Below are 17,195 nucleotides of genomic sequence, written 5' to 3'. Positions count from 1 at the left end.
GCTGGTTTACAGGTTAGAGGGTCATTCCATCATCATCAAGCTGGGAAGCATGGCAGTGCCTAGGCAGGCATGGAGAAGGTGTTGAGAGTTCCACATCTTGATTGTAAGGAATCCAGGAGAAGACTGTTTCCAGGTAGCTAGGAGGAGGGTCTCCAAACCCACACTCACAATGACACACTTCCTCCAACAAGGCCACACCCACTCCAACAAGGCCACACCCACTCCAACAAGTCCACACCTACTTGAACAAGGCCTCATCTACTCCAACAAGGCCATACTTCCTAGTAGTGCCACTCCCTTGATCAAGCATATTGAAACCACCACACCATGGAAGAAAACTTCAACTCAAGAATTGCCTCCATTTAACTAGCCTGTTGGTATGTCTGTAAAGGCAGTTTCTTGTTTGCTAGTCCATGTGGGAGACCCCGTACCACTGTGAATAGTACTCTCCCTAGGCATGTAGGCAGGCCTGGGCTGTGTAGAAAAACCAGCTGAACAAGTCAGGTGAAGATATTCAGTACGAAGCAATTCCTCCATGGTTTCTGTTTTAGGTTTCTGCCTAAGTTCCTGCTCACACTTTACAGTTATGGGCTTTGTTGTAATTAGAATTTCATTGCTGTGAAGAGATACCATGACCAAGACAGCTCTCATAAAAGAAAACATTCAGTTAGGCCTGGTTTACGGTTTCATCATGGTGGGAAGCATGGAAGAATGCAGGCAGACATAGTCCTGGAGAAGGGGCCAAGAGTTCTACCTCTAGATCTACAGCCAGCAGATAGAGACTGTGTGTCACAGGAGGCATATCGTGAGCATAAGAGACCTCAAAGCCCACCCCCACAGTGACACACTTCCTGCAGCAGGGCCACACCTCCTCCAACAAAGCCACACCCCCTCCAGCAGGGCCACACCTTCTAATAGCACTACTCACCACGGACTAAGCATTCAAACACATGAGTCTGTGGGAGCCATTCTTACTCACACCACTACAGGCTTGTGACCTTGAATATGAGCCAAATAAGTCCTTTTCTTCTCCTTAATCGCTGTGGTCATAATATTTATCACAGCAACAGAGAAGAAAACTACTATAGGATATAAGCAGTTCTGTGTGGCCTCAAAATAGAACATGAAAGTAAAGTTGGGCTCATTCTTTGAAAAGCTTTTTAAAAAGTTTTATTATTATTTACTTTGTGTGTGTGTGTGTGTTCATGGAGGCCAGAAGAGGACATCAGCTCTCTTGGAGTGGGAGTGACAGTCCTGGTTGTGAACTGCCTTGTGGGTATTAGGAACTTTATTCTGGTCCTCAGCAAGCACAGCAAGTGCTCTTAACTCCAGGACCACTTTGGAGGCTCTTAAAAGACTAAATGAAGATTGGACGTTTAATTTCATAGGATTTGAGAAAAATATTCAAAGCTTGGGTCAGGACAATGATACCAAAGACATTATTATTACAAAAATGTGACAATAGGCAGCCATCTGTGCCTAGAAGGGAAGCAAACTGAAGAAAGAACAAGTCTAATGAGCTGCAGTGAGACTCTGACTCGAGGGAAAGCGAATGGAAATAAAGGAAGGAGGTGGATGGAAAATAGACGAGACAGACTCCAAAGGCAGGACCTACAACCCTGACAAAGAGTTAGGAATGGGAAGCCGCTGGGGTATGGTGGAGCACACCTTCAATCTGAGCCTGTATGAAGGAGGAGCAGGTGGATCTCTACAAGCCAGCTGCTCTATACAGTGGCTCTCAACACCCAGGACACCATATTGAGAGTCTCTAAAACAGGCATGCACATAGGCACGAAGTCACGCAGGCATGCTCAAACGCACGCTGAAGAATAATATCCCAGATTCAATAAGAATGTAAACCCAAAGAGTGTTTTATTCTGCAGAATGTCCAGCATGCTGGCATTACCCCGTTACCAGAATACAGAGACACCCAAGTGAGCTTGAAGGCCTGATTTAAAGCACACTAGGGAATTCTGAAGTAGGTGACCTCTATGTTAACCGGTTGGGTCAGTCTCTATAAACATTCCATTACCAGGCAGTGGGGGCTGGAAACTGTTGCTGAGGAAGTAGCTGAGGAAATCTGGAAACTGCTGCTGACCCATTGTCCTTGCTTTAGGCCAGGTGGCAGGGCAGCTCCTGAGGCCTGGACTTATCTAGAATTGTCCAGTTCTTGGAAACAGAGATTTAGGCCTCCTCCTCCTCCTCCTTCTTCTAAAAGACTTATCTATTATATATATATATATTATATAAATATATATATATTATATATATAAAAAGTGCACTCTCAGAAGCTGCAGGTCAGAAGGAGGAGGCTGCTGTCTTGGGACATCAGATGCATAAGTGAGATTACTTTTCAGGATAATGATAAACAACAGGCGTGAGCACCCGAGGGACAGAAAACAGACTCGCGGTCTCTCATGATGATGAGAGTAGGACTCAGGTTTCTCTAGGGTGACTTCATTAGTGGACAGGTCCGTGTATTCATAGAGCTTACCGGAGAAAACACAGGAAGGCATGTCACTGTCCACACCTCACTGGCATGTACGAGTGAGCATGTCTTTATGGGGAGGGGTATGCCCTGGATTCATGGAGCCAGAGGATGCTGTCAGATATGCTGTCCTTTTCTATCTCACTCCTCTGAGGCAGGGTCTCTCACTTAACCGGGAGCTTGGCTGGTGACCAGCAAGCTTCGGGGATGCTCCTGTGTCTGTCCTCTGTCTCCTAAGGTCTGGGGAGCCTCCTGTCTTTGCCCTCAACCTTCTGACCCTCTGGAGATCCTCACGTCTCTGCCCCCCACCTCCTGACCCTCTGGGAGTCCTCCTGTCTTTACTCTCCACCTTGTTAGCATTTTGTCTAAGCTCCTCCCTGCAGTTGCCTGGCAACAGCCAGGTGTGCCCCACTCACTATAAAAGGGGCTGCTTGCCCCCTCTGCTCTTTCTTGCTTTTGCCTTCTTGCTCCTGCTCTGTCCTCTTGCCCCTCCCCTTCTCTCTCTCTCTCCATCCTCATGGTGGCTTCTCTACTCTCTCTCTCTCTCTCTCTCTCTCTCTCTCTCTCTCTCTCTCTCTCTGCCTTTCTCTGCCTCTACTACCCTCTCAACTCCTCTCCTGATGCCCTGAATAAACTCTATTCTCTACTATACTATGCTGTCATGTGTCTGGTCCCTCAGGGGAAGGGATGCCAGAGTATGGGCCCCCAGAGGTATCCCCTTCCCCGACACCTGACTGCACATCCACCAAAACGTTCCTTCTCTCCTTCTCTTTATTATAAACACAAAACACCTCCTGACATCCTGAGAGGTTAAACTCGGGTCCCATGCTTGTGCGTCAGGCATTCTTGCTTCTGAGCCACCTCCTCAGACTTAGGAAAAGTATCTTCTGATCTAGTTAAGAGTCAGGGGGTTGGAAACCAAACTCTCCTATCATTCGTTAATGGAATCTGGGCTGGTTTAGGACAGTGGCATCTCACTTTAGAGCCACCGCCCTCCTAGATGCTGTTTCTAGGGCTACCACTTGAACAAGTGTGTATGTCTGCAAGCTGAAGTCATGGGAGTTGCATCATAGGCTTCACATGTTTAAAGGCAAGACCGCCCCATATACTCTAAATCTGGAAAGTATGAAGTGTGACACATGACGTCATGATGTCACAAATGATGTCATGATGTGACACATGACGTCATGTGTCACAGAAGCACTGATGGAGACTGTGGTGTCTTACAGACTCAGTGCATCTTGCCGTCACAACCCCACAGAGGAACTTGAACTTCCAGAGCACAAACCCCAGAAGCTTGGAGTTTTGCCTTCTTTTTAAAAAAGATTTATTTATTTTATGTATACAAGCACACCGTCGCTGTCTTCAGACACCAGAAGAGAGCATCAGATCCCATTACAGATGGTTGTGAGCCACCATGTGGTTGCTGGGAATTGAACTCAGGACCTCTGGAAGAGCAGTCAGTGCTCTTAACCACTGAGCCATCTCTCCAGCCCCAATATTCAACCTTCTTGTTACTATAACCATACTTGCTTCTTTTCCAAGGCTCCATGAAGAGCAAATTCTCTTTTAATAAGACAAACATTCCTGCAAGAAAGGAGGAAAACGTACAGAAATCACTGAAATAAGTAATGATAGAGGGGCTGGAGAAGTGGCTTGGTGGGTGTACTGGCTGGTTTTGTGTCAACTTGATACAAGCTGGAGTTACCACAGAGAAAGGAGCCTCAGCTGAGGAAATGCCTCCATGAGATCCAGCTGTAAGGCATTTTCTCAACTAGTGATCAAGGGGGAGGGCCCAGCCCATTGTGGGTGGAGCCATCCTTGGGCTGGTAGACCTGGGTTCTATAAGAAAGCAGGCTGAGCAAGCCAGGGGAAGCAAGCCAGTAAGTGACATCCCTCCATGGCCTCTGCATCAGCTCCTGCTTCCTGACCTGCTTCAAGTTTCAGGCCTGACTTCCTTTGGTGATGAACAGCAATGTGGAAGTGTAAGCTGAATAAACCCTTTCCTCCCCAACTGGCTTCTTGGTCATGACATTTTGTGCAGGAATAGAAACCTTGACTAAGACAGTGGGTAAGGAGGTTTGCTGCTCTCGCAGAGAAGCAGAATTCAGCTCCCAGCATCAGTGTTGGGTGACCCCCAACTGCCTGTGGCTCCAGCTCCTTTGGTTCTTGTACCACCTTAGGGCATACATACATAGGTACTCACACATATGCACATATACATGCATTAATAAAAATAGACCTTTTGGGGCTGGGCAGGCCAGAAGGAGGAGCTGGGCAGGCTGGTGGGTGGCCGGGCAGTGGCATGGTGGAGCCGAGTGGGGCTGAGACAAGGCCCCAGATTCTGGTCACTGTCAAGACCCCAAGGACAAGGAGGAGAACGTGATCTGCGTTCAAGCCTTGGTCAAGAGTTCAAGGAGGAAATCTCCCAGAGGTTTAAGGCTCAGCAGGATCAGCTGGTCCTGATCGTCACAGGCAAGATCCTCAAAGATGGAGACACACTGAACCAGCACGGGATCAAGGATGGGCTCACAGTTCATCTACTCATCAAAACCGCTCAGAAGACTCAAGATCCAGTGGCCGCTACTGCCCCCCCCAACTCCTGACTGCCTCTGTACCCTCCTCCACACCTGCCTCACCCACCTCCCCTGTTTAGCCCTGCAGCTCTGGCAGTACCTCGGTTATGGCAGTGGAGGGGCCTCAAGTGCCACCGCTTTGGTTCTTTCTGGCTTTGGGGGCAGCCAGGGTCTGGGCTCCACCAACTTTATGGAGCTACAGCAACAGATGCAGAGACAGCTCCTGTCCAGTCCTGAGAGGCTGTAGCAGATCATAGAGAACCAGGATATGATATCAAACCCTGACCTGATCCACCACACGATCATGGCTAACCCCCAGATGCAACAGCTGATGAAGAGGAACCCCGAGATCAGCCACATGCTCAACAACCTGGAGCTCATGAGGCAGACAATGGAGCTGACTTGTAACCCAGCCATGATGCAAAAAATGCTACAGAACCAGGACCTGGCCCTCAGCAACCTAGAAAGTGTCCCGAAGGGCATAATGCCCTCCGCCGCATATACACGGACATCCAGGAACCCATATTTATTGCTGCCCAGGGAACAGTTTGGCAACAATCCTTTCTCTTCTCTGTCTGGAAATGGAAACTCATGGGTGCGGATGCTAGAAGTGAGATTTTAACAGCAGCTGGAACAACTCAACTCCACAGGCTTTGTCAACTACGAGGCCAACCTACAGGCCCTGAGTGCCACAGGAGGGACATCAATATGGCTATTGAGAGACTCCTGGGCTCCCAGCTCTCCTGACCCCTTGGCCTGCGCCTCCTGCCTTCCCCACCTCTCAGCGCCAGCCTTTGGCTCCTCTGTCAAGCTCTACCTTCTATAGCCTGTCTTCTTTGACCCCTACGAACAGCAGGGTGACTTCCGAGGTGTGTGCCCAACCCATAGCTCTGTCCATGGATTTTGATTTGTTTGCTGTCTCATGAAATCTCTCCTGGTTCTCTTGGAGCACATCTATCTAGTGTGCACAGTGTCAGTTGGCCACACCTCCTTTCCCACAAGTACTTTGGCAGCAGGACTGAGAGAAGGACCTTGTCTGGCTAACCGGAAGTCTTCCACCGGAAGTCTTCCATCGGTACAACTAGAGTTTAGCTTGCCTTACATTTACTCCTACTCTCCTCTCCCGCCCTCACCTGTGTTTGAACTTAACCCTTTGGCTAGAAGCTGGTGAAACTGTTCTTCTTTCTCTACCCCTACACTGGTTTGTCCAGCACTTTTTCATGGGCTCTTTTGGGACTCTGAGGCAGGGAAAAAAGACACCACCTCTCCTTCTGTCCAAGGGGAGCAGTGAGTCGGCACTCTGGGTAGGATTATCAAGATCAAACAAGATCAGTGGGGACTGGTGCTCAAGAGCAACAGCTGAACTGGGGAGACAGCCAGAGCAGGAGGCTTGGAAGCTGGAGTGGACAAAGTCTAGAGACACCAGTAGATTTCATAGTGGAGAAGCCAGGCTCGGGTCTGACAGAAGAAGAGAGACTAATACACTTTGACTTGAAGAAAGGAGCTCAACAAAGCTGAACAGTGTGACCCATGAGGAATCAGACTGGCTCCATTGTTTCCAGATATACATGCACTCACATACACATTTCCATGAACCCAGGCTTTAGGCTGGGCTCCGTTCTCCATATCTGATGGGGTTTCTTGGCATTGTAGATTATCTGTATATGTGCATACATGCAAGCTGGGGAGGTGTGTGTTCTTTGTTGATTTCTGGTTCACAGCTTTGTCAATGGAGATGATTAGGTACAAGGGCCAATCTAGTAGAAGAATATAGCATTGAGGAGCTGGGTCCATGGGTACTGGGTAACCAGGAGGCATATTGAGTAACTCTCCTAGCAAAGATGGCTCTGACTGGTACCCTGGCCATCATTGCTTCCTTAGTGGAAGAATAGTGAGGTATCTCGTCCAGAGCTCCTGCCTTTCCATTCACTCCTGGTTCCCTCTAGGCCAGAAAGTTCTATCTGAGGAGAGGTGGGAAGGCAGAGCCTTTGGTATGGAATTGGGCTTTGCCCAACTGGAGTACCGAGGAAGCTCTCGCCACATTCTCTCCGCTGTGTGGTCCAGGTACTTGGAGGACCCTTGCTGAAAGATGGAGGTAAGAAAAGGCATCCTGTTCCAGGTGGGGAAGAGTCCCAAGCAATTCAGACATGCCTTCCCCTCTCCTCTTCCTCCCAACACTCCCCCCCACCCCCGGCCTTTGTAAATAAATGATGCGATTTTTGTTGTGAGATTAAAAAATAGATCATTTAAAACAGAAATTGTGCCATGAAAAGCATTAATACCACTTTCTTCTTGATGATCATAACTCCTTTTTCTTTATTCTGAGTCTTCCCAGTAAGGGCAAGCATCTTGGAGAAGGATAGGTTTAGTTTTTTTCCTTCCCTTTGATTTATACTGAGTTTCCATAGAATCGTGGTAGTCTGTATGCTGAGTGCCTAAAATCAGAAGGCAAAGACTCAGCAATCATTGGAACCCAGTCACTATGTGAATGCCAAGCATTTGGGGACAAAGGCAGTGTTTGCTCTTCTCAGAGTGTGTTCTCTGCAGCCGCTTAAACTCTGAAACCCAATGCCTTGTACACAGCCGTGAGTGTTTACAGTGGCCTGGAGACTGCAGTGGTGCAGGAGGAAGTGTTTTGTGACCGGTCCATAACTTTCATAAGGATGTTCCTATCAAGTTAACATGGTCGCCGCCTCGATTTTAAACAAGTAGCATTTTAGTTGTAGCCATTGACTTTAAGGTGGGGGCAAGGAGCTGGTGATTGGAATTGAGAACAGTCAATAGTACTATACTGATAAGAATGTGTTTTGTTTGTTTACAGTTAACTTCAGAAATGGACTAGAGACATGGCTCAGCAGTTGAGAACAGTGACTGTTCTTGCGGAGGACCAAGGTTCCATTCCCAGCACCTACTGGTGGCTCAGAACTGCCTGGAACTCCAGTTCTAAAATATCTGATGCCCCCTTCTGTCTTACACTAGGCACATATGTGTTGCACAGATGGGCAGGCAAAACACTTATGCACATATATATTAAAATAAAATATTAAAAAAACCAAACTAGCCAGGCTAGCACTAGGTGAAATACACCTTTAACCCCAGGATTAAACTCAGGAGGCAGAGGCAGGTAAATCTCCGAGTTTGAGGCCAGCCTGATCTAAAGAGTGAGTTTCAGGATAGCCAGGCCTGCACAGAGAAACTCCATCTTGAAAACCAAAACCAAACAAGCCAAGTCCTTTCAATGGAAGTATTGGTACTCCAAGAAGGCTCAAAGTGTCCATCATAAACAAACGCAGAGACTTGTGGATCTCTCTTGAGTTCAAGGCCAGCCTGGTCTACATAGTGAGACCCTGTCACAAAATCCAAAACAATGACAAAAACCCAAATCTAAAACAGTGATTCTCTGTATGGCATTAGTAGGGTTTTATCTTTGAAAGAAGGACATGTCCTTGCTGAGAGATAGTCACACCCATAATAGTAAGTGTATTAGTTACCTTTTATACTGCCAAGACAACACACTTGGCAGACACGACCCGAGGAAGGGAGCATTTTATTGTGGCTCAGAGTTTCAGAAGTTTTGGCTAACCACAGAGGGAAAGGCACGGCAAAATGGCTCAGGCTTTGGTGGTGGTGATACATTTTGGTGGCTGTCCACACTGTGGTAGACCAGGAAACATAAAGGAAGCCAGACTGGGGCCAGGTATGGCTTTCAAAGACCTACCTCTGTTACCTATGTCTATCATCCAGGCCCCATGGCCCAAAGGCTCTATAACCTTCAAAATAGTACATAGCATTTACCAGAACAGAACGTGAGATCTGGTCACCCCGTTCTCAGGATTAGCCTTCTATTTACATGCAGTTGGTTGCTTTCACAAGTTTCTGAAACTGGTGGCTAGATTCTCTTGGCACCTCACTGTTAAATTCTCAACAGCATATACTCATTTCTACCCACAGGTCCCACCAGGAGAGCAGCACTCCGTTCAAGGAGCCAACTCTCCAGTCGTCAGACCTCAAGCAACTGTCACTTGCAGGCCACCGTACCTCTCGGCCTTTGCCTATCCTCTCTAGGAGCTGCCAGTCTACTGCAGCCGCTGGCATGCCTGCCTGCCCCCCATCTCTTGCAGCAAACTCAAAAGAACCCCAGGAGCTTCCAGATCCCAGAGACTCCCCAAGAGAAGGTTCTTTCAGGTTTGACGGGAACAAAAGTGAGTTTGCCTTAGGAAATTCTGTCCCAACTTCTCCTTTGTACAAGCACTCCAGCCCAGAGAAGGAGTCGGAACTTCATCTGTATATTATTTCCACAACCTCGTCGATATTCCTGCACCTAAAGAGTTCCTGGAACAACTACATTATTGTAAGTGACGGAGGGCGCTAGCCTTGACTTCATCGAGTTTGCTTGAGGTTTATTGTTTTGTTTTGTTTTTTAGGGCAAATGTGCTTTCCTGTTCTCTCTCCATTTCGAGGACTGAGCCTTGGAATTTAGTGATTGTTGTGAGAGACAGGGATGCACCAGGCAATTAAAGCTATATTTTATTCAGGTGCTTGCAAGGAGGAGCAATGCCTTTGAGTGAAGTGTGGGGGGCTGGAGAGTCAGCTGGGCAGTCTAGACCACTGCTGTTGTTGCAGAGGGCCTGGGTTTGGTTCCCAGCACTCACGAGGCATCTTATAACCATCTTAGTTCCAGGGCATCTAATGTCCTTTTCTGGTCTCCTTGGAAACCAGGCATGTATGTGGTACACGTACATACATACAGGCAAGACACTCACATCTATAAGCGAAAGAAAAAAGAAAGAAGAAAAGTGTTAGGGAAAAGAAGCAAGGAAGCAAGGACGATCGTGATGAAGTCTGTCCAGGGCCATCTGCAGTTACCTGGGGAACACAGAACTCAGAATTCCACAGCACCACTGAGGCTTTGTATTCCCTTTTAAGAACGTTTTATTGTGGTGTGCTTACGTGCGTGTGCCACAGTGTGCACGTGGGCAGCGAATCGTTGAGCAGATGGCGCTCATGTTGGTGCCGGTGTTGACTCAGTGTGCACATCTGTGACTTTGTGACAATGTCAGGCTCCGAGGTCCGCTTGGCTGGCTTGGGCTAGTGTTGGTGTTGCCTTTCCTCAGCTTTTAGAAATGGAAAAAAAAAAATCCTCTGAATAACTCAGGCTTGTTCCAAGCAGCTGGTGGACGCAAGGACGTCCTATGTGGTTTACCGTGCGGCTACAGGGAAAGTTTCTAAGCAGGTGAATCGTATATGTTAATTCTCTCTAGACTTCCCTATAATGGATGTGAGCCATCAGATAAGATTTAAAAAAGAGATTCATCCTAATTCTAAGGGTTTCCATAGGGTTGAGCTCCTTCGGTTGCTCCCTGTATCTGTAACTTTCACTGATAACGCTGACTTCTGTGTTGTTGGTCATCTCAGATTCTCCAAAGAAGACGGATGCTGATGCTCCGTCTCTTATATCCCCGTCAAGATCACAAAATTGCAGAAGCATATCCCAAATCAAAATTCTAGACTCTGGGGGCTGCAGAGGTGGCTCCATGGGCTGTTCTTGACGATCTGGATTTGACCCCTGCCATCCAATTGTGGCTCAGAACTGTTTCTAACTCCTGTTCTGGGAGGTCCAGTGCCCTCTGCTGGCCTCTGCAGACCCCAGTTATGCATGCGGTATGCAGACACGCATGTAGGGAAAACACTCATGCAAATGAAGTAATTTTTTTAATTCTAGATTTTGCTTAAGGATGTCACTCAGTTGGTGGAGTGTTTATGCAGTATGCACCGAGCCCCAGAACCACATAAACCAGGGAGGTAGTGCTTACCTGTAATCCCCGCACTCAGGAGGTGGAGTCAGAAAGATCAGAAGTTCAAGGCCATCCTTAGCTCTATGGAGTTGGAGGCTAGCCTGGGGTATGGGAGAGCTTGTCTTAACAAAGCAAAAGAACAATGAAGATATCTAGATTTAAGACAGATGTTTGAAGAGTAGGGACTTAAAAACAACACAGAAGGGATGAGATACTAAGAAAAAGCACCGAGTTTTTCTTAGTTTTTCTTGTACTATACAATAGCTGCCTTGCCAAAAGAATAGGGTAACTCGGGACAGGAGACCAGTCAATAACAACTCAGAAATTCCTTCTGTTTATGAAGATGTAAAACAATTAAAGAGGGGGCAGGAGAGATGGCTCAGCAACTCAGAGGACTAGCTGTTCCTTCGGAAGACCTCAGTCTGACATCTAGCACCTACGTGGTGCTCACAACTGTGACTCCACTTCCAGGGGACCTGACACTCTCTTCTGGTCTCAGTATCCACCAGGCAGGCATGAAGTGCAAACACATATATACAAGCAAAATATCCATCGTTAACAAAACAAACAAACATTAAAAACACAAAGAAAAAACCCACATGAGTAAATGATTATCCAGGGAACTTTCTGCGTATTGTTTACTTGTTTCTTAAAGTTTAAAAATGTTTCATGCACTCAAGCATTTTTGTGTGTATGTATGCATGTATGTGTATTATGCATGCACATGTATGTATATGTATCATGTACATGCACGATACACATGTGTATCATGCATGTATGTGTGTATCATGTAGGTGCATGCATGCACGTGTATCATATGTGCATGTATGTATGTGTATCATGTATGTGCATGTATGTATTATATCATGTGTGTATATGTGTGTATCATGTGTGCATTGCTTTTGAAGGCCAAAATAGGGTGTTGGGTCTCCTGGAACTAGAGTTACAAATGGCTGTGAATTGCTGTGTGGGCGGGAAGTAAACGCTGGATGTCTGGAGGAGCACTGAGCCATCTCTCCTGATCCCAGTACTATCTGTCTTAAGGACGATGTGGGAGGAGCTGAAGGATGGCTCAGTGGATAAGACCATTGGTTGTTCTTCCAGAGCACCTAGGTTCAATTCCTAGCACACACATGGTGGCTCACAATTTCCTGTTACTCCAGTTTTAGGGGATCTACCACCCTCTGCTGGCCTCACCTGGCACCAGGCATGCACACTAGAAACAGATGTATGTAATAGACAAAACATCCAGACATGTTGAACAGCAGCAGAATAAGTGGAAAATGTTTACACTAAAGATTAAAAGAAAAATTAACCCCATTAATAAGGGAATAGTTAACAAAGGATTGTAGGAGGTTGGAGAGATGGCTCAATGGTTAAGAGCACTGACTGCTCTTCCAGAGGTCCTGAGTTCAGTTCTTAGCAACCACATGGTGGCTCACAACCATCTGTAATGGGATCTGATGCCCTGTTCTGGTGTGTCTGAAGACAACTAAAGTGTACTTATATACATAAAATAAATAAATCTTTAAAAAATTATAAGAGGCACTGGGACTATAAAAATTAGCTTAAAACAAAACCAGAATAATGTGCATATGTGCTATGAATACTAAATTATCCTTGAAAAAAATTATAGTAAGACTATATACACAAAATTAACCCAGTATATTGTAAATTAAAATGTCAACTTTTAGATTAATATATGTTGTATGATTTAAATAGTATTAAATCTATATTATAATAAACATCCCAATATGCAAACCCTGTAAGTATATGTGTTATATAATTAATGATTATATTGTCTAGAAGGAAAAATCCAAAATGCTAATGGCTGCTATGACTGTTGTGTAGACAGGGAAGGGGAACAGGCTGTCTGTGCTTCACTTTATGCATCCAAATACTCTCCAAACTTAATAAACCATTCTAAAAATACAGGATTTAGCTAGGCTTTGTAGCATGTGCCTTTAATCCCAGCATTTGGGAGGCCTAGGCAGGTCGATCTTTGGGAGATTTAAGTCCAGCCTGGTCTACATTGGGAGGCCTAGGCAGGTCGATCTTTGGAAGGTTTGGGCCCAGCCTGGTCTACATAGCCAGTTCTGAGCCAGAGCTACAAAGTAAAACCTTGTCTCAGAACAACAATAATGACAAAAACCAGAATTTCCACATCCTCCTGGAACAAAGGCCATGACAGTTGGTATATTGTTCCAATCTGAGTGTGTGTGCAGGAAAATCAAACACAAATACATTTTTTTTTACAGTGAAAGACCATTGTATTTAAAACTTATGAAGACAAAATTGTGAAAAAAATTCCCTATGAAGTTATCAAATTCTAGTTTGACTTATGAAAGTAAAGTGCAAGGGAGAGACCATGGGGTTCAAGCGTGGACATGTGACATTGAGCAGAAACAGAGACAAACATGCTGATAGCGTCCCCCTCTCCTCTTTCAGAGAGCCACTCTTTCACAAGGTCCCCTCTGCGCCAGTGAGCAAAGTCATGTCATCGGGACTCCAAAGCCATACAGGTCAGGCTTGATGTGTGAGGTGCTCACTAGAGATTCTCTCTGCACTTCTAGGTCCGGGTAGTGTGTGTGGTGGGTGCTTTACTCATACGGCTACCTCAGCGTCTGCCGTCAGTCTTAGATCTGCAAACACAAGTGTTCACGGAGACACGTTGAGAGCCAGAGGAAATAAGGATTGAGTCACCTAAGCACGGTGAATAGATGTATGAGGGTGCCCGGTAGAGGGCACTCCTCACCCCTCCCCCACTGAAATCATCACAGTGAACTTCAGAAGGACTTCGGCACTAGCCCTGTCTTAGTTAGGGTTTCATTGTTGTGAAGAGACACCATGACCAAGGCAACTTTTACTAAGGACATTTAATTGGGGGTGGCCTACAGTTTTAGAGGGTCAGTCCATTAGCATCTAGGTGGGAAGCATGACAGCATCCAGGCAGGTAGACATGATGCTACGTCTTGATAGGAAGTCAACCAGGAAGAGACGGCCTTCAAGGCAGCTAGGAGGAGAGTCACAAAGCCCCTTCACACTTCCTTCAACAAGGCCATACTTCCTAATAGTGCCACTCCCTGGGCCAAGTATATTCAAACCACCACAGTAAGTAACAAGTCTCTGAAAAGCCCCCAGTCTGGAGCTTGCCATAGCCAGCAAGCGCCCTTTCTAGTGCAAATTTCAGTTTCTGAGCACAGTGCCAGGTGAAGATTTCATTTGGTGTGTGTGTGTGTGTGTGTGTGTGTGTGTGTGTGTGTGTGTGTAAAAACTGTAGTGGGAGGGGGTCCTGGAGAGATAGATTAGGGTTCAGAGTGTGTATGTACTGTTCTTACAGAAGATTCTAGCTTGGATTTGAACTCAGGGGATCTGGTTGATGCCTCTGGCCTCCAAGTGCTCTATCACTCAGGTACACACACACACACACACACACACACACACACACACACACGATAGAAGAGCAGTTCTTTCTGGGAAGTATGCTTGCAACAGGAAGCACATGTTAGCTTGGTGCTCTGCCCTTTGTACTGAGCACTCGCCCCCCCAAAAAAGCATGGACAGTCTGTCAGAACATGTTTAGCCTTCACAAGGCATTTGCAGCTGTCAGCCACTTGTGAAGCTGCTTTTCCTGTCGAGTAATACACAGGAATTTCTGTGTAATACACTTATTTCAGCAAAGGAGTTAATAGAAAAAAACCAGTAAACAGATATTACCTGGGGCTTCTGGACTGTGTTAATGGGACAAAGGAGCCCATGAACAAGTTTACTGGGGACAGCAAGAGCAGGAGAGCTGGTCAACGGCAGGGTGAACAGTGAGTCAGAGAGTGATTGACAGGTCATTTTTTTGGGGTGCAGAGCCTTACTGCTTGTCAATGCCTGGTCTACAGAGTGAGTTTCAGGACACCCAGAGCTACACAGGGAAACCATGTCTCAAACAACCAAACCCAATCCAACCCAAACACAAACCCAAACCCCAAATAAAACCCCAAACAAAAGCAAAATCCAAACCACCAAGGAGAGAAAAAGATTCCACCAGTCATAAAATTTTATAGACTTGTCAATAATTACGATATTTGTAAACTGCAGCTTCTTATACTTTACCTACTTTTTGTGTGTGTTTCTGTAGATCTGAGGAGAAAATTAAGCACTTCTGTCAGCTGAAGTCTGAACTTTTTCTTAAAGACAATACTCTGAGGAAGATACTGTGTTTAATTACGGAACTGAGAGTGGCAGCCCAGAGAAACTTCATCCTGAAAAGACTTTTCTGGAAAGTAAGCATTTTGTGCTTAATCTTTAAGACGTGTTTTGTCTGGTTGTCAAATTTAACCATAAATTAAATAGAAATAGAAGGTTGTATTTTGATACTGTATCTTTAAATGGTGATTATGTTTAATGTAGTCTTGTTTTTGTAAAAGTAACTTTTATTGGCCAGATGTAATTGTCATCGTGAAGCTTACTGATGAATAAGCTCACCCTTTCTAGCTCTTTCTGAACTCTGGCTGGCTGGTTCAACTCAGATGTTCTGGCTCAAACTCCTCTCCAAACTGACTGATTCAAATTCACGTCTTACCTTCTGGTTCCTCTGGCTTGTTCAGTCTTTACATGTAACCTGTCTCTGTAAAACTGTTCCTGTAAAATTACCCCCTCCCCTATCTCTCAGTGGTATTCTCTTAAGTAGCCTCTCTTTCCTTTTTGTTCCCATGTGAGTTGTCATATCCTGTCTCTGACTCATTCTGTTGAATCTTTCTCTGACTCATCATTTTGTTTGCCCCTCAATTAGACGTCACTTTCAAACATGGCTGCTTCCTTCAACAAACTTCACTTTCATTGTCTGGGATTAAAGGTGTATACCAGGGTGTGTCTGTATTCCAGCCAGAGGGGTTAAAGGTGTGTCATTCCAGCTGGATCACACACACACCTAGGTCTTTGGATGTGATCACTGGCCAGAGGAGCCATATTGCTAGATGAAAATTCCCCTACATGTTTTAGTATTTGAAATTTCATAAGATAATCAATAGTACATATGTGTATACCGGAAAGAGAAAGAAATGGGAGCCATGGTACAAAGTAACTGTAACAAGTTGAGTTGATGTTGTACAAGGATTGATGTTAGAGGAACTATTCTTGGCCTATGAGGTGGGGGATTTTAAACAAGTTTTTCTTTTCTTTTCTTTTCTTTTTTCTTTTTCTTTTAAAGATTTTATTTATTTATTTCATGTATATGAGTACCCTGTTGCTGTCTTCAGACACACCAGAAAAGGGCATCAGATCCTATTACAGATGGTTGTGAGCCACCACGTGGTTGCTGGGAATTGAACTCAGGACCTCTGGAAGAGCAGTCAGTGCTCTTAACTGCTGAGCCATCTCTCCAGCCCCCAAGGTAGAGGAATTTTAACTTTAATCAGTTTAAACAGCCCCTGTGGCCAGTGACTGCCGTTCCGGGCAATGTTTTTCAACATTACCCATATCATTTTGACCACTTGGCAAACGCTTACTACATTCCTAATCATTTTGAGGCATGTTCACAGGTATTAGGCATGGAAGTGTGATTAAGACAGTTTCCACCCTCAAGTATCAGCAGGTTACTCTAACCGTTGGCTCAGGCCCCATACAATGCATGCGCAGGTCCTGGAAACAATATTTGTTTGATTGAAATCTTATTCTCTTGTGAAGAATCAAGCTATTCTGAAGTGTAGGCTTCATACTTAAAACTACCAGGCATTTCAGCCTCATGTCATTATCTGGACTAAACGGGGTCTTTGGACTCAGTTTGTGGCACAGGAAAGGAAGAGGCCACAGGGTTATGTGTCTACGTTAAGTATTTCCATGCCTTCATTGGCTCCCTGTGTTCCTGACCAAATCACGGAGACCTGGGGTTTGCCTTCACTCTGTCTTTGCTACAGTCCGACCTGTTCGCTGTGACTGAGGAAGACAACAGTCTCAAATTCTTTTGGGATATTTATTTATCTATTTTTATTTAAAAGATTATCTCATGGCCAGTCCTGGTGTTTGAGTGATTCCCAGGGCCCAGCAAAAAGGGACCAAGTTTCCAGAGCCCTGAAGACAAGAGGTTACACACCAAAATATGGCCTCCTTTGTCATCCCACCTTCATTGGCCGAGCAGTTGCAAAGAACAAAGGCCGTATCTCCGACACCTAGCAAACAAATGCAGTAATGCCTCAAGAATTGACTGCTTCTGCGACACGGCTCAGTGGTTAAGGATACTAACTAATCTTCAAGAGTTCATCTTCCTGAGTTCAATCCCCAGCAATCACATGGTGACTTGCAACCATGTGTGATGGGATCTGATGGCCTCTTCTGGTGTGTAGGAAC

General features: G+C 45.6%; 1 protein-coding gene across 1 annotated transcript in view; it reads left to right on the top strand.

Annotated features, from left to right (window-relative positions):
• LOC308435156 (uncharacterized protein C12orf56 homolog) overlaps positions 1–17,195 on the top strand; it is a gene marked incomplete at both ends in the record, with an annotated part of 50,764 nt that overhangs the window by 16,352 nt on the left and 17,217 nt on the right. Inside the window, 3 exons of the mRNA XM_080935779.1 lie at positions 9,016–9,415; positions 13,308–13,381; positions 14,989–15,133. Of these exons, the coding sequence (XP_080791905.1) occupies positions 9,016–9,415; positions 13,308–13,381; positions 14,989–15,133 (619 nt within the window). The remainder of the gene's footprint in view (positions 1–9,015; positions 9,416–13,307; positions 13,382–14,988; positions 15,134–17,195) is intronic.

Source organism: Micromys minutus (assembly GCF_963924665.1).
Source record: "Micromys minutus genome assembly, chromosome: 22".
NCBI lineage: Eukaryota > Metazoa > Chordata > Mammalia > Rodentia > Muridae > Micromys > Micromys minutus.
The sequence above is the reverse complement of the archived record's forward strand: the minus strand, read 5'-3'. Positions and strand labels throughout refer to the sequence as shown.